The sequence below is a fragment of the Gobio gobio genome (assembly GCF_949357685.1).
Source record: "Gobio gobio genome assembly, chromosome: 17".
Lineage (NCBI taxonomy): Eukaryota > Metazoa > Chordata > Actinopteri > Cypriniformes > Gobionidae > Gobio > Gobio gobio.
This window is the reverse complement of record NC_137110.1, coordinates 36,180,391-36,208,258: the sequence shown is the minus strand read 5'-3', so window position 1 is coordinate 36,208,258 and position 27,868 is coordinate 36,180,391. Positions and strand designations below refer to the sequence as shown.

The 27,868-nt window shown below is 37.9% G+C and overlaps 1 protein-coding gene across 1 annotated transcript; it reads right to left on the bottom strand.

The window, feature by feature from the left end:
* Positions 1-143: 143 nt before the first annotated feature.
* Positions 144-27,842, bottom strand: tgfbrap1 (transforming growth factor, beta receptor associated protein 1). The gene is made up of 12 exons (XM_079841500.1): positions 27,692-27,842; positions 26,121-26,822; positions 17,140-17,334; positions 13,669-13,823; positions 13,496-13,578; positions 11,036-11,377; positions 10,656-10,713; positions 8,740-8,883; positions 8,471-8,617; positions 6,430-6,589; positions 4,808-5,244; positions 144-2,131 (listed from the first exon to the last, which is right to left on the bottom strand). Exons 2-12 carry the CDS (start codon positions 26,806-26,808, stop codon positions 1,937-1,939), a joined length of 2,604 nt encoding a protein of 867 aa, XP_079697626.1. The 5' UTR covers positions 26,809-26,822; positions 27,692-27,842; the 3' UTR covers positions 144-1,936.
* Between the last annotated feature and the right edge of the window lie 26 nt (positions 27,843-27,868).

The following is a 27,868-nucleotide window of genomic DNA, read 5'->3' as shown; positions in this document are numbered from 1 at the left end:
TGATATATATATATATATATATATATATATATCAGAGTATCAATCAGTCATATTATGCTTCTGCACAAGAACTCAAATGGAGCAGGGCAGCCATTTGGCTCTTCTGTCTTTCTATTAGAATCTTTATGAAGTGCATCATCATAAACAGTGTGCTCTATTCATGTAGGCATAGTTGTTTATTAAAATGGACGTCTTTACATTCTGTACATTCCACCCACACTGGCATTGATTTACAAAGCAACAAACAGTTATTAATACAGTATGTACACACCAGTATCCATGTATATTTATATGTATAAAATACTTTAAGTGGATATAAAGAGATGTTGCAATGTAGAGGATTTCCATTTAGTTGCTCAAGCTAAAAAGTTTAGTCTCACTTCAGACAGTTGATGGTGAGGAACGATTTGACTGCACTTATGATGAATGGAACTTTTCTGGGAGAAACGCATCAGCAAATCAAAGCAAAGGCCAAATAGCGCAAATAACACCGGCATTTCAAGTGTGGAACTTGTGCTGGATATTGTGTACAATAGTAATGGTTTAATAATTTAACATGTGGGACAACTTTGTTTTCGATATAATTTACCATTATCCTAATGACCACTATAATAAATGTAACAGTTTCACATGTTAAACCATTTCTGTAAAAGCATCTCAAGGCATCCAGTCATCCTACAGTTCCCTGGTTATAGCGGAGGTCATTTTTAGTATTTATTAAGTAGGCAGTGTTTATTCTGTGCTTTTTTCCCCCCCATTCACTTTAAAATCCCACCATTTTCACTTTCAGAGATTTTTTTTTAAATACTTAAACACTATTCAAATATAAGGTTACAGATTATTCTCAGGCAAAACCCTCTGCAGCCATTCCTGCTACCATGCTTCCCTAAAAAACAGACGTTAAAATATTTTTTGATCTTTAAAATCACAGCTTCGCATTAAGACATGATGACTCATATCCACATCACCACATGCATATGAGAAACAAACATTTGGGATGTAATAAGCAACTTTAGCATTTAGTTATAACATGTACACGAACAGAGCACAAGCCTGAGTCCATTGGTTTGTTTGATATGGCTACCATTTTTTGACTAAATATCACTTTGTATCTTAAACTTGACTTCAAAGAGAAATATCAAGCCAAACCAACCTTGGGAAAGAGTGAAAAAGAGACACGCAATAATCTTTTTCTAATTAATCATTCCATAATTGTACATAACACTCATGTAACTCAGATCAGACTGAAGCCAAAGGATGGACATGGAAATTCTGGAAAATCTTCCCTTTTTGTCTCAGAAAATTACTATTAAATGGTTTAAAAGAGCTATGATGATCACAAACCATATTCATGATGTTATGAAAATAATTTGTTTTCCTTTTAAGCATTTCTCCCTTATATTAAGATAATCATGATGCAATCACGTAAGGCTATAACCCGTCACTCTCTGAGAACAGAGCAAGCAACTTTGGTGTTTGTTTACTGAAAACTATTGACTGGCGCAATCGCATAAACTCATTTTTGATAAGTCTGATCAAGACACTAATATTTTGACCTCAAACAGTTTGCAAATAATAGTTAGCATGGATACCACCCATTTAAAAGCTAAACATTTCAAAAACAGCCACTGGACCAATCATAAGGCAATGCTAAAAAGATCAACCAGTAGACAATGTCTTTTTTTGGGGGGGGGGATTTTAGTTTGATAAAAAGTTCATATTCATTGTCAGTGTTGTGTGTATGGAATAAATAGTATCTCAAACGCCCAAACACTTCTTTGTTGACTGACTCTCTCACACAGAGAAAGCAGGTCCTGGTCACACCAAGTGCTCTCGCGTGGGCTCTGAACAGTTGCCCTATGCACTTAGCCTTCTCATGTGTGCGGTACAAGTGCAACGCCAGCATCTGTCGCCTGCCCCACAGTACTGATCAGCTTCATGTGTGGTTGCTGCGGTGGGCATTTTCATGTTGGCGCTCTATTGGGAAGTCCAGAGCTTTCTTGGCGACACAGTGAACGTGGACCGGCGTTCCACCAGGCAGGCAGGCGCAGTCTGGCTCGCTGAAGGTATTGTGGCACAGCTGGCATCCCTTCTTTTCAGACACTAATATTGGGCCGCCTCGATACTTCAGCTGTGCAACACAAAATGCAGCGGTTAGTGGGTCAATGACATGCAGAGTGTTCAAGTGTATATATAAAAAACAACAACATGATCATTCATGTTGGTTTCATTTGGTTTTGAAAAACAAAAAATTTATACACCAAAATGAAACAATAAATCTAGTGTTCAAAAGTTTGGGGTCGGCATTTAATTGACCAAAAGTGACATTAAAAGACATTTACTGTACAGTGTACACTGTTAAAAATAAATGCTGTTCTTTTGAACTTTCTATTCATTCAAGAGTTGAAAGACCGGAAAACTTGCATAATGCCAAGATGTCTGGTGGAGGACAATTACACACGGAGAGGACACTTTTTGCAGACAACGTCATACTGAGTGAATCAATTGAGAATGGCTCTAATTTACATGAATTTCCTTTCACCTGAATTTCCCCCTCATCCTAGTTCCCTCTCTTGCTGAGATCACCTTAAATACACCCAAAATCTATTTGATTTAAATATCAGTTCTAACTATACAGTTTTATATGCGTTTGATATCATTTGAAATGTCTCGGTGTGACTGGTACAAAAATCTCATCACCAGAGAAGTATACAAGAAGATAAGAGTTTTTAGAGCTTAGAGATATTTTACTCATAATGGTGGGTGTGGCTTTTGGAGCCATTTGGTCTCGTCAATACAGGTCATATGGGACAGTGATTAAATGTAAATTCCCATTGTTATCATGCGTTTCCATTTGAAAGAGATTTCTGTCTTGGTCTGAGCAATATAAGAAAGTGTGACAAAAGGTTTGGGGCTCGATGCTGTAATGCAGAATGTCTATTAGACACTCTGCATTATGTAACATTCAGAAGTCAAGTATCAATATCTTATTCTTTTCTACAGAGTATTTGATGTTATGTATGGATTATCTTTGAATTGATTATGCAATTGGCATTATACATTTACCTGAATGTTAATAAAGTGTTACATTTTTGATCTATTCTGACTTAATTATTAACTATCGCTAGTAGATTACAGAACGGTATAATTGCAACAAAGGGTTAAACAGAATGATTAAATGTGTGACTAATTATTAAATATAAATGACCAAACAACCAATTGGCATTTTAACCTAAATTTGAGATTATGATAAAATGGAGTCATAAAAGATGAATTGGAAAATAATCCCTTCTACCCAGCTGAAAACACTGAACGCGCAGCGACCTTCAAACGCAGATCGTTTGCATTCATTGGAACGAATTGAGTGGTCTTACTAAGTCAAATACAATCCGTTAACACAAAAATATTAAGCAGCTGTTTTTTAACATTGATAATAGCAAGAAATGTTTCTTTTCCACCAAATCAGCATATTAGAATTATTTAATAAAGATCATGTGACACTGAAGGCACCAAACTTTTGAACGGTAGAGTATAGAGTACACAGAGCAAAGGTTTTAAAAATATATTACATAATTACTTTATACAAATATCATGAATTATTTAATTCATTTGAGGACTTTGCCTCGTCACAAAAAGGTCAAATTATCTGACATTAAGCAACTTATTGACTTTGACCCAGTCATGTGGGCCTGCATCGTTTATACTTTCGCCTGGCTCCGCAGCGCGAGCCTCCGCTGACTGGACGAGGCGTTTATACTTGACGCGCTCGCCGTTGTACTATTCTTTGAAACGACAGGGGGCGACTCAAGTAATTGTCATTTAAACTATCAGGAATCGGCGAGAAGAAGAAAGATAAACACGTGACATTATTCTTGTGACATTAGAACAAAATATATGTAGGCTAGCCTATATGGGAACATGTATGTATACAACTAAATTAACGATATCTTAAATATTTTCTAAATTCACTGAACATTTCATCAAGTTTCATGTACATTTGTATTAAACATGGACCTTTGTTCTTCAAAAAGGCTTTTCATGCTATTGTATGCTCATTTTTTAAATGTAAGCAACTAATTTAGACGTGCAAACTGGGTGCTGGTATGATGAGAAGTTCGTGCTCGACCAGATTCAGCTCGAAGTCGTTCATCTTCGGATGCTGAGTTACAAAATCTGCCGTGCACACCGCCAGGCGAAATGGGTCCTTGCGCACCCAACGCGCACGACCACCCACACCGCAATGACGTCATTTTATACCTACAAACCTAGCTTTAGACTTTACCATATGACTGATTTTTCAGACAAATATTTTCCCAAATGTTAATAAGCAGTCAAGCAGTTTTATTATTTTTTCCCATAACAAATAAGAATAAAATATTGTCAAACTACTATTTAGGTTCTCTTTTCAAGGAATTTCATTCTTTCTTTTTTTTCCCTCTGATCTATACAGTTCAGTTGTATCTAGTTTTACTTTATGCCCAGACAGACAGATGTATGACTCAGTGTATGATTGCAGAAAAACTATACATGTTTTTACTCATCATTGATGGAACAACACATTTTGTATGGAAATAAATCATAAAAGTGATTTGTTTTGTTAAAAATCTTACAAATTTATGAGGTGACAAGGTAGGCCTTTTAACCCACATATGGGTTAACTGATAAGAATTGAAGTGGTAGAGAGAGGGGGACAGGATCAGGAAAGGTCCCCGAGCCAGGACTCGAACTCGGGTCGCCCGAAGCGTGTGGAAGCGCTGTCCACAAGACAGTCAGCTCTGACATAAAAACATCATTCAGGAGAACTCACCCTGTCATGCTGAAGCTGGAGGTTTTGTGCCCGGGCCAGCCCCACTGCAATCTGGGAAGTGCAACGTGCATGCACACTAGCCCTCAACGCCCCACACAGGAAAGGACGGAGTAACGGTAGAGACCACTCCTCTGGAAGGAGCTTTAACACACGCACTGCATCGAAATCTTCAGCATGTCGGTTAAGAAGGTCAACTGCAGCTATTGTTTGTGCCCCTCCCGGTAAATCCGGGTCCAAGTAAACGCTCAAGAGTTGGTGGAAAAGGTTCTGACGGTAGGACTGGTCCTGAGATGCAGAGGCCCAAGAGCAGTATTCTTCAGCCGCAGGCGAGTCTTTGAGCTGGTGCACTAGAATGTGCAAGGCCTTGTCATGTTCTTCTAACTTCCCATGTAGTGTAGATCGCTCTAGTAGCAGCAGCTCAGAGTCTTGAATTTTACCTACAAGAACAAGCAGATGAAACCATATTTTAGCACTTAACACTATGCATACATATACTGTATATTGCAATTTCATTTTGAACTGTGAAATGATAAATACTGTTATCTCATAAATCTCCTATGGCTGCCTACGACAAAAATGTGTGTAAAAGACAAAATCTGAATAAAAAAAACTAAATCACATTGAAAAAGGATGGGCAAAAACAAAATTATCAATGCCTTCTGTCCACACTCTGCTGCCAGTAAACATAGTTAATCTATATGCGTGTTCACACTTGTAACCAAAAAAAATATTTCAGTATATAATGAGTTCGCTTTGCATTCACATTGCACTTGTTTTATAAGTGGACATCTTTTTTTCCATGTTCAATTCAGTTAATATTGTGTCCATTTTACATTCACCATTTTTTGGAACCCAATAAGTGTGGATTTATTATTAGTATTATTATAGCCCTAATTATAAAACATTAAGGCAAGGAACATTATGGTAGCACTTTATTTTACAGTCCTGTTCCCCATGTACATATACAATGCACTTATTACAGTAATTACAATAACTGGGTAATAACTGGTACTAAACCTACCCATAAACCTTACATCAACCCATTTAGTTACCTTATTTTACCCCGTATTGTCTATAAAGTACACAGCAAGTTAGAGTAGTACAGTAGAGTAGTACAGTAGTAATATATTTGTCTTAATATCCTTTACTTTCATGCATTATCTTGCAGTAAAAATAGAGTTCCTGTGTATAATTGACAATGGATTTAATATGCTTCTCATAACAAATCTAGTGAAATGCTGTAACCCTCTGTCCATAACAATGTCTGAAATTAAACAAATGTAAAAACAAAGTGCTTTCTCAATGCACAGAATAAGCGAGAGTTTGTGTTTAGCAGCATTTACTGCAAAGCATGTATTGGTAATTTCATCATAACACAAAACCTGAACAGTAAGACATTATTATTATTAACAGTCAAATGCTGTTAGACATATCTGTAAACCCAACAAAGACCACTAGTGTTTTATGCATAGGTGTTTTATCAACACCCATCCGCTCAACTCTTACCTCTGCTGTCTGTGCCCTTTTCCCAAGGTGGACAATTAATCATACTGCAATCAAAGGATCAATAGTCTTGAGTCTATTGGAGAAGAGGCACAGGCATTCAGGTACTGGGTACAAACCTAGTAGTAACTGGACTCTGAAGAGATTGGACTCTTTTAGTAACCGTTGTAGTTTCTTGCGGGCAGCAGACAGTTGTTCCTCATTGGCTGATGGTCGTGATATCAGGCCCAGGACTTTGTCTGCATACAGCACGGCCAAATGTGTGTGATACTTCTCTTTCTATAATAACAGAGAGACAACACACAAAAAGGCTTTTTATACTGCGCTTAGCCCCAGGATATCTTCGTTCTAAACACCGGAGCACGGATAGAACTGCTTTTGTAGGGTTTACCATGCATTGCAGTGCCAAACAAGTACAGTGTAAAAGGATTTGGTGTTGGAATGGTACGCTAGATGCTTAGCAACAGACAACCAATCGTGTGTGCCACATATTCATGTGCTTTGGACAGTCACAGAAACATGGCAGTTTCAGCATTTGAAAGGAAAAATGTAAAATGACGACAGAAAACGCATCGATTGAAGTGAAGAAGAGACCATCTCATTCTTAGCTTTATAGTCTGAAAAGTGCATTCAGGATAAACTTGATACTGTAATCGGCGATATATAATATATGAGGATGCGCAACGCGTTTATGCAAACATTACGTATGCAGCATTCATCCAATCAGTGACGCAAAAATGCAAATAAATATGACCAGGGTTCCCACTCTTTTTCAGCAACCATTTTCCAGCACTTTTCCAGGACATTTTCAATTTTACTACGGGTGGGAATAAAAGACAAGGATCATGCCAAATATTGCTTTCTAAGTCTTTAAAAGCCGTACAGTTTATTGCCATTACTTAACAATCCAGCATTTTTCAATATGAGCTCTTAATCATACATTATGACTATGGAAGCTTGTTTACACCACAGACTAGAAAGAAAAGGTAATTGTGACTTTATCTCGTTTTTCTGACTCTCGCAATTGCGAGTTTACATATGTTATATAAACGCGAAAATTGTCGCAATTCTTTTTTCCTCAGAATTTGACTTTATAACTTGCAATTGCAGTTTAGATCTCACAATTCTGAGAAAAGAAGTCAGACTTGCAAGATATAAACTCGCAACTGTGCAAAAAAGTCAATTGTGAAGAAAAGACTTTTGAGTTTATATCACGCAATTCTGACTATATCTTGCAATTCTGACTTTATAACACACAAATGTGACTATCTCAAAATGATGTGATTAGGTAGCAGCTTACGAGTTAACATTCACTGCATACATTTGAGCAGTTAATAGCATTAGCTAACGGCTGCAAGTGGCAACACAAGACTAAACATCATTATTCAAAATACTACTCACACGTATCAAACTCAGCATTCCTGAAAATGTGCTTTCTGTAACTAGTGCTAATTGTTTGGGCCAGCGATAAACTCTTTATACTAGGCTAAAGAAATAACTTTTTTTTAAAGAATTTTCCCAGACGACAACAAGATTTTCCAGGACATTTAACATTTTCTCTAATTTTCCATGTGTTTTCCAGGACTGGAAAATATGTCATCAATTTTCCAGGTTTTCCAGGACGAGTGGGAACCCTGATGACGTTAACTCAGGCTTTAGGATGTAGAGTGTGAAAGATCAGTTTATAAATACCCGGGATTAATTGTTAATCGCAGGTAAATTATGAGCAATGTGAAACGTAAAGGAAGATAACCCAGGACTCTGTTTACCCAGGGCTTAAGCCCAAAGTATACTTTGTTTTTTTACGTGTACGCACAGTTGAACGCACAGCCTTGCAAAGTATACTACTTTTGACTCGTATGCGTACAAAGGCGTTCAACGCATGCGCATGAGCGACCTGGCCGTACAAAGTACACACGGTTACAAAACTCTTGTGGTGCGTGTACAGTATGCGAATACTCTTCTGATGACAAATTTAACGTCATGCGCACTGTACGCTGACCCTTGCGTATGTGTAAAAAGTGAAGTATACTTTGAGCTTTAGAATGACCCAGGGTTAACTACCTAAGTGTGAAAAGCCTTAAAGAGTTGGGCAACCTTTTAGCATAGGTAAAGTACTTGACTAAAGGATCAATAACACTTTGGCAGTGGTGCTCTTACCTGCAATCTCTTCTCTAGCACCAGGTGTTCCAGGTAGAGGAGAAGGGCCTGACTGTGCTTCTCCAAATACGAAATCACATCATTTGGGTTTAACTGCCCCATCTTCTCCTCTGAGGTAGGCCTTTTGGTGAAGATCTGGACACCAATCTGTATGTAATCCAAAAGATAGAGACAGCTAGTCAACTACACCCTCTAGAATATTCTGTAGGTAAACAATAGTGCTCCCTCTCATCTAAAATAGTTCATTACAATGAGGATGAAGTACACACCTTTTGATCTTTCTGTAGTGCCCAGTCTGCATGCCGCCACACAAGGTCAAGGTTGGAGCAGAAACTAAGAAAATCCACAACATATTCAAACAGATCTGGTCGTGTTGAGTCTTGGAGATCTCCATTGACAATCTTAACCCACATCTACAACAGGACAGGACCAAAAAATGCTCTTAATCATTTAATACCTGAGGACATGCAATTGTAAGGTTCTTAAAAAGAACTGCATCTTGCTTAACATGAATATTCCAGGTTAAATACACACACATCACAACCCTTCCATGTTCCTTTGGAACTATTTACTACTGAACTACTTTTTGACTGGTCATGACACAAACTGAAACACTGTATATACTGTACATTTTAGACAGACAAGATTGGGAAGCAATGTTATTTGTTACTGGGAAGCAATGTACCAGTCTAACTTGGATAGACTGATACAAAATCCAGGTAGACTAACTGATTAACTGGCCAATATGTGGCTCAGTCTCAGACAACATCTACATCAGATTTGCTGATTAACAGAAGAATTTATTCTGCACAATGTCAGTTCCAAAAGCCTTATCAAATGCATAGTGCATTTTCAACATTAAATATAGTAAATATATCATGGAAGTGATCATTAACTCTGCAAATCTGTGTTCATTTTATTTGCCACTATTAAATTGTATTTACATACACATTCACTACCATAAATAAAGGAGACTACCATTCAAAGGTTTTGGGTCAGTAAGATAAAATATATATATATATTCAGCAAGCATGAATTATTTATTAAAAGAAATGCTCCAATAGATTTCTACTTCAAATAAATGCTGTTCTTTTAAAAGTGATAGTTCACCGAAAATTAAACTTAATTTAATCACCCTCAAGTTGTTCTAAACCTGTACAGTTGATGGCCCCCATTGACTTCTACAGTATGGGAAAAAATACTATGAAAGTCAATGGGGTCCATCAACTGTTTGACATTCTTCAAAATATCTTCTTTTGTGTTCAGTAGAAGAAAGAAATTCATACAGGTTTGGAACAACTTGAGGGTCGGTAAATGACGACAATTTTCATTGTTGGGTGAACTATCCTTGAATTTCCTATTCATCAAAGAATACTGGAAAGAAATTTATCATGCAGCCACTTTTCCACCTTCAGGCCAAACCGTTCTCATTGCTTAACTGTTCCATTCCGTGCCGATCCAGCCCAGACAGTACGGTTTCATTTCCCACTTTGGGGCTGATAACGGAGCTTTTTAGAATGTAATACAAATGCTTCAGTCATTGCCTTGGTAATGAAAAAGGTTTACAGAAGGTATGAGATGCAAACAGCAACCACGTCATGGAGGAAGATCAGATATTTCTATTAACTTGTGTTAATAGAAACTGGTAGCAAGGCAACAGACAAGTGACCAATCCTGAGTGGCGACGTCACTACACGCATTCTATCAGTACAGTTAGCCAACTCTGCTGAGAATTCCGGGCCGAGAACGGGTTGTAATCGTGCCGTGACATACCAGGCTCAAGTGGAGATATAACCAAAACAGTTACTCCCCGTTCTCAGAACCATTCATCCCGACGGTGGAAAAGCAGCTATGGTCTTCGCAAAAATATTTAGCAGCACAACCAATTTTCATTGATAATAATAGATATTAAAAGAAATTAAAATACATAAGATAAAAGTGCTTACTTGAGCACCAAATCGGCTTTGTCATTGTTAATATTATTATAAATAGTATGTAATGAGGCTCAATTCCCCTCTTCCCTGCCTCCAAAACAGAGATGAATCAAAATATTTTTCTGTAGTAACCAACAGAATGCTAAAGATGATGTCAGCAGACCTTAAAATTTATTTTAATCCAGAATTTGCTTTTAAAATTGGCAGCAAACTTTTCCTAGCCACAATCAGAATGTTCAAACAGAACCCACCTGTAAAGCAGCAGAATCCTGACCATTGTAGTGATATAATAGCCCAAGAGCGTAATACCTGAACAGAGAGACACACCATAAACAGTCAAATTACACACACTTTAACGAATGAAGCAAGTTATTCAAACACTGACTGTCATTCATTAAAGTTTTAATTCATGTGCTTTAATTCATGTTCATCATGCCATGAGAACTGCAGTGAATGAAAAGACAGAGGGCATCAATGATTAATGCATCGGTTTACAAGACGACAACAACAACAATACTACAAAACGTGAAGCTCAGCAAAGGCATCGAAATCATTGCTCTTTCTTACAAAAATAAACTGTCAAACATTTTCTGCAATGTATACTCAAAGAAATACAAAAGCGAGTACCCACTTGTGATGCTTCTCCAGCCAGGGGGCGCTGTCTGCCAGGAGACAGGCATTATCGGAGGCTAGCATGTCCAGAAGACTCTCGTGGCCGGTCTCCGCGTACAGCTTCAGCAATGCCGTATCTACATCTTCACGGAAACCATTAGCGCTGTCGCTGCTGCGCACCTCGTGTAGGTAGCTAATGAGAAAACGTTTGAAGCGGTGTACCTTCTCCTGGTCCCCCTGCGTCAGGTGATTCAGGTCAGCAAATTCATGAAGTGGTGGATGGCACCGTGTGAAAGAGGAAGAAGCAGGCAGGAGCAGCGGATAAAGAGAAATCAGCTCCCGTACGTCCAGCTGTCCCTTCCTGAGATGGGTATCAGATAAAGCAACATTTGTATTATTATAATCATTATTATTACAAGGTTTTTATTTTATTAAAGTTTATTTTGCTGCAGAATAAAACAGGTAAGCGTGACTTTTTCCTCGCAATTGCGAGTTTACAAAAAAAAGTCAGAATTGCGTAATATAAATGTGCAATAACGAGTTATAAGAATTCTCAGAATCATGATTCTAAGAAACTCGCAATTGGAAGAAAATGTCATAATTGTGACTTTTTTCTCAGAATTTATAACTTTATAATTGTGAGATACAAAGGAGTTTATAACTCACAATTCTGAGAAAAGAAATCAATTGCGGGATATAAACTCGTAATTGCGAGAGAAGAAAAAAAACAAAAGCGCAACTGCAAAAAAAATTCCGAGTGGTGATATAAACTAAATTGCATGGGGGGGGGGGGGGGGGGGGTTCTGAGAGAAACCGAACGGTATTTATGCAAATATATCACCTCATATCAGATGAATGCTTTAGCTCTCCAGACTGCCATCACTTCCCGTTGGTGAGGTCAAAATAGCGGCCGGGTCATAGATATATACATAGATACCTCATTAGTGCCTGCGTGGATCATGGCGTGGATCGCTCGAATGAGGAATCTACATATACATATCTATGACCCGGCCGCTATTTTGACCTCACCTACGGGAAGTGATGGCAGTCTGGAGAGCTAAAGCGTTCGTCTGATATGAGGTGATATATTTGCATAAATACCGTTCGATTTCCCTCAGAAACCGATCGTTTCGTGTCTTAAGACATCAATGTGTCGTCACGAGCCGCGGGGTTTAATTTGAAGTTGTCTGTCCATGTTTTTTTTACTCTAATAGAATTCGTCTCCATTGACAAGCATTATATGAGTGACACACAGCAACGGTTGGAGTTAAAAATCTTCATTTGTGTTATACTGAAGAAACGAAGACACCTACATCTTGGTTGCCTTAGGGGTAAGCAGAAAAACATCCAATTTTTGTTTTTGGGTGAACTATCCCTTTAATTATCTAAAGATTAAAAAGTCACAATTATCTTATAAATTAGTTTTTTTCTGTGGCGGAAACAAGCTTCCATAACAATGACTACAGGAAAAAAAAAGAAAAAAAGACCAAAATACAAATAACTAGTTCAAAATATTAATAAATAGTTATTAATGAAGTTATTAGAAAGAGAGCGAGAGCGACAGAGACACACAGAGAGAGAGTAACACAGACAGAGAGAGAGAGAGACAGAGACAGAGAGAGACAGAGACAGAGACAGAGACAGAGACAGAGACAGAGACAGAGAGAGAGAGAGAGAGAGAGAGAGAGAGAGAGAGAGAGAGAGAGAGAGAGCTTGTGTTAATAAGGCTACCTCTATGCGTCTCTAAACAGCGCTGTTATTACCTCGCTAGTGAAATAATGTCATGTGTAGCCTTTAAGTTGCTACACTTTATACTACGGGACCGTTGAAAGCTTGAATCTGATTGGCTGATGAACGTTCTAATCGTCTGTCATGTTGTTGTTTTTTGTCCTGTAATTTCCGTTGTTACAGTTAACTATGCGAAGTGATATGGAACTGTAACGTGGTCAAGAGAGCTGCCTGGAACTATGTTCGCTGTGCGTTTCCCAGAAAATAATTGCACACCTCAGAACGTTCATCAGCCAATCAGATTCAAGCATTCAACGGCCCCGTAGTATAAATAACAATAAAATAACACTGGTTGAAACAGTCCATTTGCTCAATTCCATTCCATGTTTTAAAGATAAAAGGCCATGTTTTTACATAGTAAATCATTCCAGATGCTCCTTGCCATCTGAAATATTATGGGTGTACTAGCAATCTTTGATTCAAAGGGGTTAATAGTTTTTGCTGTAAGACAGATGTTTCAGCTTAAAATACATGCCGAATTCAATAGGGTACATATCCACTGATATTTATGTCAGCTATTAGAAGTTTCTGTTCTCCATCCATTAGCATATGGCGATTAGGGTCAGGTGCGCAGAGGGATAAGAAGCAATTAGCAAAGAAGTTAATTAACTCCATTCAGTCATCCTCCGAAACATCTGGGCCTGAGCAGCAATTAACAGTATTAATTACATGACAAAAGGATGCACTTCACCTAAAATGCTCTTTTGCTTCTAAAAACTGAAGCTGGCCAAATTGGATGAATCCTGCTTGTTGGAGAATTCTTTTGTGCAATATCTACAACAAAAAAAGAGAATCAATCAATTAAAATCATTACTCCAATTGAGAGAAATACTCTTGTATATCCGTCATAGCAGTTCGGTGTACCTGATATTTTTCTTTGGGAATGTTTCTCTGTGCCGCTTCAGTGAGGGTCAGGGCCTCCTCGACTCGATGGCTCGCCAACAGGTCTTGGATCTGACACTCCAGAGGGAGAGGCACCAGAATATACACCGCTTTTGATGAGGCCAACACCACCTTACCTGAGAGAGGGCAGCAGAAATAAAGAAATTAGAGACTTTTTATAAAGTTAACATGAATTGGCGGTTCTGTTCTTTGAGCACCACATTACTTGAACGCTGTAGCTGAGGCTTAACTCCATTGAGTTGCAATGCAATGGGTAATGTTGATGGATGTAAAATGGATAACGTGCTCACATAAAACACCAATTTCACATCCATGGAAATAAAGCCACTTTCATGGAAATAAATGTTATAGCATAAACTACAGCACATTCATAAGACATGAGAATGTGTGAAGACTGAAGGTTGTACATGATTAAACAGCTGAAAAATAAATCAAGCTTGTGATCTGCACAATAATGAGTTTTTGACGCGGGACGTATTGGTGACTGACCTGATCTGAGCTTGTCATAACACATTACATCAGGTGCTCCTGAGTAAATTGCCTTCACTACATTCTCTGCACTGCTTGCTTTATTAAATGTGAATGTGTCTGGTTTTCGCCATCCCAATTCAAGCACTATCAAGCTTTAGCAAGACTTGACAGGAGAAAATTTCCCTGCCTCTTTGTAAGGAAATTTACCTCAGCACTTCTGAGAAATCAATACTTGTAAACACTAGACTGCAGCACTAGCAATCTAAAGGAATACCAACTAAGACACTGGAGATCTTCATTTATAACCGCTTAAATCAGTGATTTTTCATCTGCTTATTTACCGTGTTTCTTACAAGATTTAGTTTGAAAACTATGTTGTGGATTTATATGTTCTCATATAAACAATTCAGTCGGACTGATTTAAGTTTTACTAACCTTACAAATTTGCATATTTATTGCTTTCAAAAATAAGTTATCCACCCATGTGAGTTTGCGAGCTGATTCATGTAGAAACAAGTGGTCTGACTGATTCAGTCCGATGACAACTTAGATTGAGAATGACAGTCTGATTTGCTTATCAGCTAATCAATATTCGGTGAATGTTTATTTCAATGAAGAATAGGCCACGGCACAGATATATAGTTCTGCTCAGTTTACATGTCTATACAAAAAAATATATATTATTATTATTATTATGAGCGATTATTATTATTATTATGAGGGATCATAAATGTAGCTTTATTATTGAAGCTAACATTTACATTTATTAATTTAACAGTATAATTTGTGTGAATTATTATTTTGCTTTGTAGAATATACTTAAAGATTCAGTACAGAAGGTCAAAGTCAGAGGTGTGTTAGTTCTGACAGCTTGTGGCAATAACTAATGAGCAACATTATTAACACAATGGACCATTCAAAAAGGCAACTATCTGAGGAATCATCCACTGCTAAAACAAATAAAGCTCGTTCAGAGAAGAGTTTACAAGCAAAAAAGGAAAGTGAAAGAGCTCGTATCAACGCTGCACTGGGCTTTCAGAGATGGCGACAAATCAGAAACTTCAAAGGATTTAAAAATTACACAAATGTCCTTTTTCTTGCTCGACACAAAATATCTATAGCCATAGTTATATTGAATGTCAGTGTTTTGTTACTTTTGTAACAATATTTTAAAAGAATCGCTTTCAATGAGTAAAAACAGCAGTGGAACACGTTCCAAAAACATAATTTTTGGGGTTGTTTTTTTTATATGTAAGAAAACAAGAGTAGTTTTCACCTTAGAGACTGCAGAGCATGACTTTCTCAATTATAAATGTGACTACAGTAGGGCTGCTTGGAAAAAAACTTAATTTATTGAAGGTTTTTAAAATAAAATACTTAATATTGCAATATAAAACCAATTTTACCAGATGATTTGAATAGCTCTATTTGAAAAGAATTAATCATTCTAGAATAATTGGGCTGCTATTGTTGGGGAGTGCAACTGCATAGAAAATAATAAGCAAATTACAAGCATAGATAAATACAATAGAAGAAAGACAGAATTGAAAATGGGAGTCCTCTTGCACTTGATGTCTGACTCGATTTAAATTATAAACGTTCACTCTATGATGGTTAAATTTTTCAATTAATCCGTGAATAACATGTTTTTTCTAAACCGGGGTGCAGCTGGCCTGTACGGATCAAGGACCAACTACAATCCCTATACTTGCAATCGCACATCCTGCGATGTGACTATCGCAGATGCACACATTGCAATCACAATGCTAAAACGATATATCATGCAGCCTATAGATGCTATAAATAGAACATACACCACATTTAACTTTACATAACTGAAAATGTGGTTATGAGAAAAAGAAGTACAGTCCATTAATATGCTGTACTGTCTTAAGATCCTAAAGCCCTATTCGCACGGGATTAGTATTATGTGGGGACCTCTGGTGATTTGTAATAATTGCAGAGAATGTCTGTGATCTTCATCCCGTGCGAATCGGCCATGTCTGTAATTTATAAAGTAAAAATTCCCCCGCAAATTACCTACCATATTTCGGCAAAAACACCAAGGTCCTGTGATAATATTAGTCCCGTGCGAATCCGCATCTCTGTGATTTGGCCAGGATTAGGCGGATCGTATTTAATTTTTGCAAGGTTTTTGTTTCCTGTGAGCATTTCTATCTTTATCTTTCACGAAGAATGGAGCTAGGCTGCATAGCCTATAATGTGCACCGTTATGAATTCCCGTGCGGCCGCGCGGATTATACTTTCACTTTAGAATGAGCACCAATTTGGGAGGAAATTGCTTGAATGGTGTGTTTAATATTATTCTTAATGAAAAACACAAAAACAGAACAGTACAATGACAAACTCGCTTAAATGGGCGCTTTTATATTTAGCTTTGAAACTGAATCTTCCGCCGTATATTGTTATTATATTGCTCAGTTCAGTTTTTAATTGTAGCGTCTGCTCTCTAACTGAACTAAATTATTTTTATTACTATAAAACAATCAAAATGATATCGATACGACTGTGTATAATTTCATACAGCTATATCTATAACGAAAAAACATTTACAAGTCTTGACATCATATCCGGGAGATAAGTCAGTAAATTCGAGTAAAATCACAGGTTTGCTTATCCCGTGCGAATGCGCCACGCAAAATTCAGATGTGGGGGAGTCATTTCTAAATCACAGGAGGTCCCCAGATAATACTTATCCAGTGCGAATAGGGCTTAAGTCCCATCTAATAGTCAATAAATCTTTCTAACTCTAGAATGCAGGAAATTAGTGGAAAGACACATTTTCAACGTTTTGTTGACTGAATAAATGCCATTTAGACACACTGTATCTAAACGCCACCAGTACAACATATTAAATGGACTGTACTGTTAGCCCTTATGGTCTGTGTGAACCGGCCCTAAGGGTGAAATAATGCTAAATGTATGGGATATCACTCTTACCTTCAAAATCCTGCAGAAGGTGTCCATCTCTGAATGACAGTGTCTGTTTGAGCTGCTGGTCCAACATGCTGTGAACAGTCACAAAGCTTTCATCCAGCGCGACCACATACGGGAAACACACAGCCGCCGCAATCACGCTCTCTGACCAGCTCACCGGAGCACGCTGAGATATGCCTTCTGCATTAGCAAACATCCCTGAGAGATAAAGATACAGAAAGATACATGACTCATCACAAATGATCACCATCACTACAGTCATAGCAGAGAAGACAGGTTCATATCTCAGGTGGTGTGTGGCTAAACTTATAATAAAAAGCACAAGTCATATAAGGAGAAATTTCCTCCAAAACATTTTGCTTTGCATCTCTTTTCTTATAGAGTGCTGCAGCGATGACATTTTTTTAGACCAAAACCAGGAAACGAGTTCCATCAATTCTAAACGCATTACAAGTAACGCAAGTTATGTAATCAAACGACTTTTTCCCCCAAGTAATGAGTAAATGTAATGCATTACTTTAAAATTTACAAAAAAATCTGAGTATCTGAGTTACTTTTTCAAACACCTACAAACCAAGTTACTTTAATTTCCCATTTATTGATCGACACCACTCCTGTCCCCATGTTGAGAGTAATCGTAAGGAGCAGAGGTGTTGTGTGCGCTGTGTAATGGTTGTGGTTACTGTAGTTCTAGACTAAATGCATGCATGCATTTACTCTTCTCACTTGCACAAAAAAAAAAACAGATTCAGTATTCCTCAAAATGAATAAAAACAGTGAAATTAAATCTGCAATAATTAAATATGTTAAATAATACATATATACTTTATTGTATTTAATCCCACTTTATTGACCAATGTCTTCGCTGCTGACCTTGGATCATCCAATTCAACCATACTAATGAGCAAAAATGACTTTAAATGAACATCACTTTTTTTGCTGAAGAAAGAGTGTTAAACTATCTTCTCCTGCATCCTATTATGCAGCAATTCAGAACGGCAGCAGAGCTGAAAGGTTTGTTTGAGCTGTGCCCTCTACTGTATAGGGATGAGTTTGCATTTCCTTCAGCCTGAGGCTTATTATTATGATGGCTTGAGAAAGCCAACATACTGAAATGCTATTTAAACTTAATATTATTCTTCTGAGACTAAATGTTCTGACTGCTACTCCTCCTAGAGCTTTGATGCTACAAGCATCAAACTCACCACAGACCTTGGGCCTGTTCTGAAGTGTGTTGCCATATTTTTTTTTTTCAAACTGAGCAGTTACAGTTTTCGCATTGAAATTCCCATAGACTTACATTGGCTGAGCAAAAATGCCCCCTCTAGAGCAGCAGTAGCCTACTGTCCACTTGAGGCAGACCCTTGACATTTGATTATTTAATGTTTGCCTGAACACCTACAAACCTGAAACCTGATTTATTTGGGCTATTGCTTGTGTTGCTTATTGTGAACTTTAACTTGTAAGTATAATTTAGCTGTGATAATAAGCTTATTTATTAGAATAGAAAAATAGCATGGGTCGCAAAAAAACAAAAAAAAACAATAAAAATACACAAAATCAATAACTAATCTTTTTAAAAAAAAATTGCAGTTAGGGTTAACCCTACCCTTAGCTTCTAGCTTCACTTTTGGTGTGAAAGGGCCTTTATATTTGCCAAAAATACAACTTTTTTGTTATTAATAAACAAACAAGCAAGCCCAGTCCAGGGGCCTGTACCATGATGGTAGTTTAACAAACTCAGGGTTACAGGATTAGTTTCGAGTTGACAAAACCAAACCAATCTATTTAGGCTTTGTTGGTCCCATGATGCTGATCATCAACTTTCTCTGTCAACTCAGGCTTTGATCCTGAGTTTAGGAGTTTAGCTGTGACATCAGCAGTGAACAGCCAATCACATGCTGTGGATCAGTGAAACTGAGATTCACTTCTCACGAGAGAAGCAGTGTGATTCACTTCACTCTTCTGCAGAATATACATGATTGAAAAATATTAAGAATTTAAACAAATTTACACAGAAGAAAAGAGCTGTCGAGGACAACTTTAAGAAAAATCTTATACGTCAATGCAAGTAAAAGTTATGAAGTTAGTTTAGTTGACATAGAGAGAATTGAACATTTATGCTCACATGTATTTTTTTATAGATTTAGTTATTGAATTTAAAGCTTATTTGTATGACCTTTATATAGGCTATTTATTTTAATATTAACAAAATGCATATTAATGATTGATTTACTAAAATTATACATGTGTAATTGATTAAGGGTATAATAACTACATAAATTATTTTTAAATAATTCAAAATTATTATTATAAATAAGCATTGTTAAAAGCCAGAGGTTTAAGTCTTTAATAGCCATTTGCTATGCATAGCAAATGGCTATTAAAGACTTAAACCTCTGGCTTGTAGTGTAGTAAAATTAAAGGTCACATGTAGTGACCTTTAATTTGGAGTAGAAAAAGGGGGAGTGACTTTATTGCATCAGATATGTGTCACTTTGCTCACAGCTGATTGGTCCAATTTCAGTTGGAGATCTCTTATCCAGAACATAACCTGCCCTGGAGCAGGTTAGCCGTGGAGCGTAAGTTACTATGGAGATGAACACTGCTAAAAGCCAAACCACTTTAATGGTACCTTAAACCCAGGATTGGCACAAACTAAGCTTAAACATATCTGGCTAGCCAGCTAAACCGGCTTCATAGTATAGGCCCCAGGTGAAAAACCATAATGCATTGCTTTCCATAAAACAGGCATGTGATCAGCTAAAGACAAAAAAGAAGGTAAAACCTGACTGAGACAATCCAATACTAACATTTATTGTTGTCTTAACAGGGCTCCAGAGTGCGACTAAATGGTCGCATTTTGCGACTAAAATTTGAGAGTGTGCGACCAGTAAATTTGCCTGCTGTCGGTACTGGAGAAATTAAGAAAATACACTTACTAATTATAATTGATAGACGTTATGTCTGGCAAATTCTATCTTTGCCAGCCGTTTCTATATGAGATAATATTAAACCATTTGTCCGTGATCCATTTTTGCTATTCGCAATCTAGAAGAGAGAGAAAGCGAGTGAGCTCTCTCACGTGGAGCTACAGCGAACGCAACACCACAGTCAGCTTTAATGAGTGACGATGGCCAAGAACTAAACAAAAATTTAGTCTGCTTAAACTTTAGGGATGTGCTGTGATATTAATCTAATTTTATTTTCGATTTTGGCTTCCAAGAATTATAAAAAGATGGTATGAGGTAAAACTATTCCTATAACCGTGTTCCGTCGAGCGCGACATCCTTCCCTTCACAGCCTTGCGCTGTCATTTCTCCCTAAACCTAAACTAAATGGACCGACTTGCACTTAATATTTTAGGCTTCGTGTGCGCGTCTCAGAGCCGGCCCAAGGCATAAGCGAACTAAGCAGCTGCTTAGGGCCCCCTTGGCCACCAGGGGCCCCCCAAGAGCACATTAAATGACTTTTTGCTGTATGTTATTTTTATGATTATTGAAATCACTAAATGGCCTTAAACAATTACTAAATAAACTGCTAAATGTTAAGTCTTCTAATATATGCACGGATTGATTCTGACAGCACTGCACGAGCTCGCGGCGCCATCGGCCGGACACTATTCGCTTGTTAGCCAGGGTTGAAAGTCCAAAGTGCGAGAAAATCAGCGCTAAAACATACTACTCGTCAGTTAACTTACCCGTTAACCTTTTTATGAATGGAATGGATGGATTTAGTAAACACGGACTGTAGTAGGCCTAAACACTGTAAGCAGGGACGTTCAAATGATTGCTTATCGCGCGAAAACAACATGAGAGGGAGTAAATGCAGAATTAAAATTCTTGGATGAGCTAAACATTTACAGTTTGAGTGGTCATTTTGACACGCTTTCTTGTGATGAGAACTGTGACTGATTGCATTGATCATCTGAAGTGCACGCGCTGCCGGAACGGCACTCTTCAACGTGAGAGTGCAAACATTACTAAAGCGGAAACGCCATTTAAAGCGGCACTCCTTAGTGAAAGCGTTTAAATCACCAGATCACATTTAGTTTCACTAGCATGATTATTCAAAGCATTTTAGAAGGGTTATTCTATATGTATAGTGCATTAGTAGCGGGAGAGGTGGGACCAAGCCTGTAGTGCTTCAGTCAGAAATTGAAGCTTTCGCGCCTCGATCGCCCCCCGGTGGCCGGTCCCAGTATAGCTCCTAAACCCCGCCTCTCCATGTATTAGAATGGGCGCGAGACACACTAAACAATTTAATTACACTTCAAATAATTGTTTCCTAAAGATGGTTTCTGTCATTTTAGGCAGTTTTTATTACAATAATTTCATTTCAAGTGTTCGTTTTTTAAATAAGTTTAGTTTTAGTGAGTTATTTGATGCTATAAAAACGAGGGGTGTGTGACGTCATGATTGACAGCTGAGATTGACGGCTTCTCTGAATGAACTTGTCACTGAGGCACTAACGGACTTTTTTCTGGATTTTTGGGAGGAGATTGGAGCTTTAGCTTTAATTTCTACATTTCCATAACTGTTTATTTCACACCAACATAATGAATTGTTCTGCATCTGCGAGAGTGTGGGCGGGCTTTTGATAATCGCGCCTCTACTTCCTGTTCTCTACTGCGCAACTCCGGTCCCGAGATCGCTACTGCGCAGACTCGGTCCCAAGATGTCAGCGCCGTGAGCGGGCCTATGAAAGCTTCAACTTTGGTCAGCGGAAGTCACTGAAGTCGCGTCGTCCATATTTTTTTGCGGTCTATGGGTGGGACATAGCTAGCATGGGGAGAGCCTAATGCGTGAGGGAAAAAATTAAAAGTTTTCTGTGACATTATTACATTAAACAACTATATATAATGTGGAATATAATGTATAATAAAGCAATGGGGAAATATTTGTTGGGTCCTGATAACAATACACTAATAATAATATTTTAATAGTAATAAAAATGTACAACATTTAAAAAAAAAACACTCTTTATTTTGGCTACATATTGGGATACATATCGTATCATGAGTTCAGTATCGAGAATTCGAGATGCATATCGAATCGTTACAACCCTAGTGCGAATATCTTGTCTGACGTGCTGAAGTTCTTGGAGTAGGCTAAAGCATAGATTCCAGTTTCTCAGTAAATGTTTTTCTGCTATATCGTCCTCTTGGAATTATAAGTTGTGTAGCCTACATTTCGGAAGTTTTTATTTAGAAAATAAAAAGGATCTTTCTACACAGTCGAATGGAATGCAAAAAATACAATTGTATTTTCACCAAAATAAAAGCTCTGTTTAATGTTTGAAATAAATCAACATTTCTTGTTTTTAAAAGAAGTCTCTTCTGCTCATCAAGGCTGCATTTATTTGATCAAAAAACAGTAATATTGTGAAATATTATTATAATGTAAAACAGCTGTTTTCTTCGTGAATATATAGTAAAGTGTAATGTATTCCTGTGATCAAAGCTGAATTTATCATCATTACTCCAGTCTTCAGTGTCACATGATCCTTCACAAATAATTTTCTTATGAGGATTTGATGCTCAAGACACATTTAAGATTATCAGTTTTTAGATTACAATATTTTTAGGATTCTTAGAAAGCTTTCTATTTTAGAGAAATGCTGTCCTTTTGAACCTTCTATTCATAAAAGAATCCTGGGGAAAAGTGAGCATATTCAGCATAAGAGGCTACTTAAAAAAAAAAAAAAAGTCGCCACATATCCCAGTGTGAACTATAAGGCTTTAAATATTAACACCTGACCACTCTTGTGGGTTTGCTACTGTTACAATTAAGAAAACTGTGTAAGGGTAAAAACATGACATGCAGACATGATGTAAGCAACACAGCTACAAATACTAACATTGATACTGGGTGTGCGAATGATCAAGAATTGACAATAGTCAATCGTATTGGAGGCACAGAGGGGCCCCCAAATAAAATTCTGCTTAGGGCCCCATAAGGGCTTGGGCCGGCCCTGGCGCGTCTAAACCATCAAATAAACAACAAATAGCCGGTGTCAAAATGACCGGATTGGAGAGTAGTTATTTTAACAGTTTATATCTTAAATGGGCGTAAATAGTTTGGAGAAATAGGAGAATATGATATTATTAGTTCTACATTCAATCGGTCTTAAAGGGGCAGCGTCTAATAAACCTGCTGACGATTGAGCCATTAATTCGAATCGAACAAAAGGCAAATAGAAAATATTCACATCTCTTGAATTAATAACTTTAGCTTTTATAAGCATTAATCTATCAATTTATACAGTGAAAACTATGCAGTGTTATTTTACATTTCATTACTTTATTAGATTTCTTTGAAGGTTTGTTCTTTACTGTAATATTAATGTTAGCAGACCTTCCGAATGCCTGCACACTGGTCCATTTACACATAGATGTTTTATATTTTTGTTCAAACTTTGCGGTTTCTTTTGCTATAGATATTTAACTTTTCAAATTATAAAGCCATGTTAATTATGTTCTTAATTATGTTTTTTTTATATATATAAAAAAAATAAATAAAGTATAATAAAAAGAACCGGTAAGAATACTGTTAAAGTACCGGATCGATAAGCAGTATCGGTAAGAGTAGTAATACCATTAAAACCTTAACGATACAGATCCCTATTAGTAATACAGTGGAAATTAGTAGATTTGGTTAGCATGTTGATTTCTGGTTGTGCCCCTAAAAATTTCAGTTGGGGGCCACTGTGCTCCTAGTGAAAAAAGTTAGTCTGGAGACCTGCTTAATTTCTTTGCTTTCAAAAGTTAAACCATTGAGCCTTTATTTTAACGGAAAACCACAGGGAAACCTTAACGCTTCTCTTTGTTGATTTACAAACGATTCTCATTACGAATTTGGGAAGATGGTTGGCACATGTTGCACTCCCAACACACAGCACTTGCAGAGTAGCATTTACTGTGAATCTAAACTGAAAATGAACACAGTGTTCTTTACACTGAAACGTACGGCACGTCAGCCTATATATTTGTATAATTACATCACAACAGTTGCCATCTGAGGATTGCACTAAGCCATGTCACAATGTCACAACCATGTATTGTCAAAATTCATTAAAAAAAAAAAAAGTTACCGGGCAACTGGCGAGTAACACCGTTTCATCGGTGCACCGATTTTTACTCACATTTGGCACCTCGAACCATGGCGCCGCAAGCTTGTGCAGCGCTGTCAAGAAGCAATCCGTGCATGAAATAAATGCATTAGAAAACTAAACATTTTGCAGTTTATTTAGTAATGGTTTAAAGGGTTAGTTCACCCAAAAATGAAAATTCTGTCATTAATTACTCACCCTCATGTCGTTGGACACCCGTAAGACCTCCGTTCATATTCGGAACACAAATGAAGATATTTTAGTTGAAAGCTGATGGCTGAGAAAGGCTTCACACAGGCCTCCATTGGCATTCAGTACATTGACACTTCCAAGATCCATGAAAGGCACTTAAAACGTCGTTACAAAGTCTATCTCACCACAGTGGCTCTACAATAATCATACAATGCGACGACAATAGTTTTTGTGCGCAAAAAAAAATCAAAATAACACCTTTATCCAACTTGTTCTCGACTTCCGTGTATGCCTCCACGACGCATGCGCGAGAATATGACGCAGATCCGGCGTTCGGACATATGACTCAGAAGCGATTTGTTTACGAGCAGAGGAAGACGCGCGTGTCTAAGCTGTTGGATTCTACATTGATCGTGCTTTAGGTCTCGGCGTAGTGCTCAAAATGGGGTTAGAGTGTGCATTTCATGGAATCCCGAGCCCCGGCGCTACGTCATATTCTCGCGCATGCGTCGTGGAGACACACGCGGAAGGCAATAACAAGCTGGATAAAGGTGTTCTTTTGATTTTTTTTTGCGCACAAAAACTATTGTCGTCGCATTGTATGATTATTGTAGAGCCACTGTGGTGAGATAGACTTTGTAACGACGTTTTAAGTGCCTTTCATGGATCTTGGAAGTGTCAATGTACTGAATGCCAATGGAGGCCTGTGTGAAGCCTTTCTCAGCCATCAGCTTTCAACTAAAATATCTTCATTTGTGTTCCGAATATGAACGGAGGTCTTACGGGTGTCCAACGACATGAGGGTGAGTAATTAATGACAGAATTTTCATTTTTGGGTGAACTAACCCTTTAAGGCCATTTCGCGTTTTCATTCATCATCCAGTAACCACCCCACCCCCGACACACAAGTGGGTCATACTTTTCAGGGCAGAAAAAAACAATCACATCCCTGAAAAAAGTAACAATTTGTTACTTTTTTAGGAAGTAACATACTATTAACGCGTTACTTTAAAAAGTCACATTCCCTAACACTATCAATCATTACTAGTCCACCTTTACAGCCTCAATGAGAATGTAATTGCACTCTTGGAAACTACTCTAATAGGGTGAATGTTTTTGGAATAAAGACTGAGAAAGTTGTGGGAAGATTAATTACGGTGACATGGTGAATTTTGTTTATAACCTACATTTAGCTTTTTACTTGATTTGTGAAGATTATCATGAACAAAACGTGTAAGAATCAAAAACTGTTGTTTTTCACTGAGCTTATTTTCAGCCATAAATCCAAAAGCCAATGGAAAAATGTTTCTGGGTTTTGTTCTTCTGGGTTGTTCTACAAAATACGCCATCACTGCACTGTAGCAAAATTAATACAATTTTCACTAAAAACAAATTATAGAATGAGAGTAATATCTATATTTAAATAGACATACATTTATAATTTATATTAATATCTCCTGAACCATTAAACTGATGACGGCAAAGAAAGAAAATCAGTAAACAAAAGAAATACAGTAAAAGCTAAATTAAATAAATTCAAATATATTCAGCCAGAGATCTTATTTAAATCCTCCAAAAAAAAAAGCTTTTGCTGATGCTAGCTTATAATAAAATCGGAATAAAATTGGTGGAAAAAAGGAACATATGCACTGGTCAGTGTTGTGTTTGGCCATTTAACTCACCAAGCCCGCCTGGGCCAGCCAGAAGAAACTCCTCCCGGCCGATCCTCTTAACAATGGGTTTCCTTTCTTCACAGTCATAAGGGAACAGGTCCTGAGAGGCTCCTGTGCTGTAGTTCAGAATCATATACTGTGTGGACAGGGCAAGACAGATATTGTACCCGTCCAGGCTCAGGGCACAGGGCTGCTCTGGTGTGGTGACTTCCTTTAACATTTGCACTCTGTCCTCATGGACCGTACAGATCTGGACAGCCCGCCTGCGTGCCAAAACCACCGCCATTTCCACACAGAACGCGTCCCCTGTCACCGGATTCTCGTTGATACAAAACGCAGTCACACCTTTGAGCTTAGTGCCCCCGAAGGGCACAGGCTCCAGGGTAACCATGTCCACAACAGTGATGGTTGAATCACAGAGGACGATTAGACGCTCCAAAGCAGAGGCGGCCTTCAGTTCGGCCACTGGCTTCTTCAGGCCCAGGTATTTGTGGAGGAGCTTCTGGGCATTGTAGGCCAGCTTACCTTTGGCTGTCGTGTGCTCCTCTAGTATGAAGTGATGGATGAAGCAGTCATTGGTGCCCAGGTACAGGTGTTTGCCACAGCACTCTATGCATTCGATGTTTATCCGCACTTTTTCGCCCATCACCTGCTCCCGCTCCACGGCGGGAACCAGCTCAAAAGCTTTCACGCTCATGGTGCCACCCACATCTATGGTGAGAGAAAAGAAAAAAAGAATTTAGGCTTACACTGGCAACAAGTTTGAGCAATATTATAAAGAAAATTATATTAAAATAATAATATAAAGAATACCATGAACATTAAAAAGACAATATTATAGTTTAAACTTACACTGACAACAAATAAGAGCAATATTATTATGAAGCATATTATAAAGACATTAGAATAATGATAATACAAAGAATTTTAAAAGTAGACAAACAATATAAAGAATGTTTCCTTTATACATCTTTGGGTGCATCCATGTAAACCGAAATGCAAAAATGGTTTCTTAATGCCACTTATTGGTATAATTCATCATAATAGAATATTCTAAAGCAATAAATCACAGCCCTGACAGTCATGCACAAAACAGGTGCCTTTTAACCTGTGGTTTATCACACACAGGAGCATTAGTACTTACAGACCTGTCCTATTAGCTTCCTTTAAAACAATTTTCAATATCAGAGTTATTTACAAGATAACTTTCTGTCCAACCAGCCAAAGGCCACGCTAGCAAAACCATCATAACAAGATGCATCAACACAAACACTTAACGTTAACGTACTCGATTCCTCTTTCAAGCACCAGCACCTGCTTCACATCCACGCAAACAGCCCAGAATGAGCATTTATATGAACGACAGACAGTGCTTTCATTACTGGTGCTCATGGGAGTGTGTTTCAAAACCTAGTGAGGTGCCTATCACCTATTATGCATGAAAGCTGTGTTGGAAGACAGCTCGCTAGGTTTTAAAACAGCCTACGTGTTTGGTCGGGTGTATGTCTGTGTGTTGCGGCATGCAGTCAGCGCAGGTGACGCGACAGGTGATGTGAAAGAAAGCCGAGCGCATATCGTACCCCAGCCTTGGCCAGTGCGGTCCTGATTTGAGGGATGGCAGCGTTTTCACGGCCTGCCAGTTTCATTCAAGAGCCCCACTCCACCTCCTTCTCTCGCTCTCTCTCCCTGCTGTAGCGCTTCCTGTTTCACCGCCGAAATACATCCGGCCACGTGATGAGGGTGTTTTTTTTTTTTAT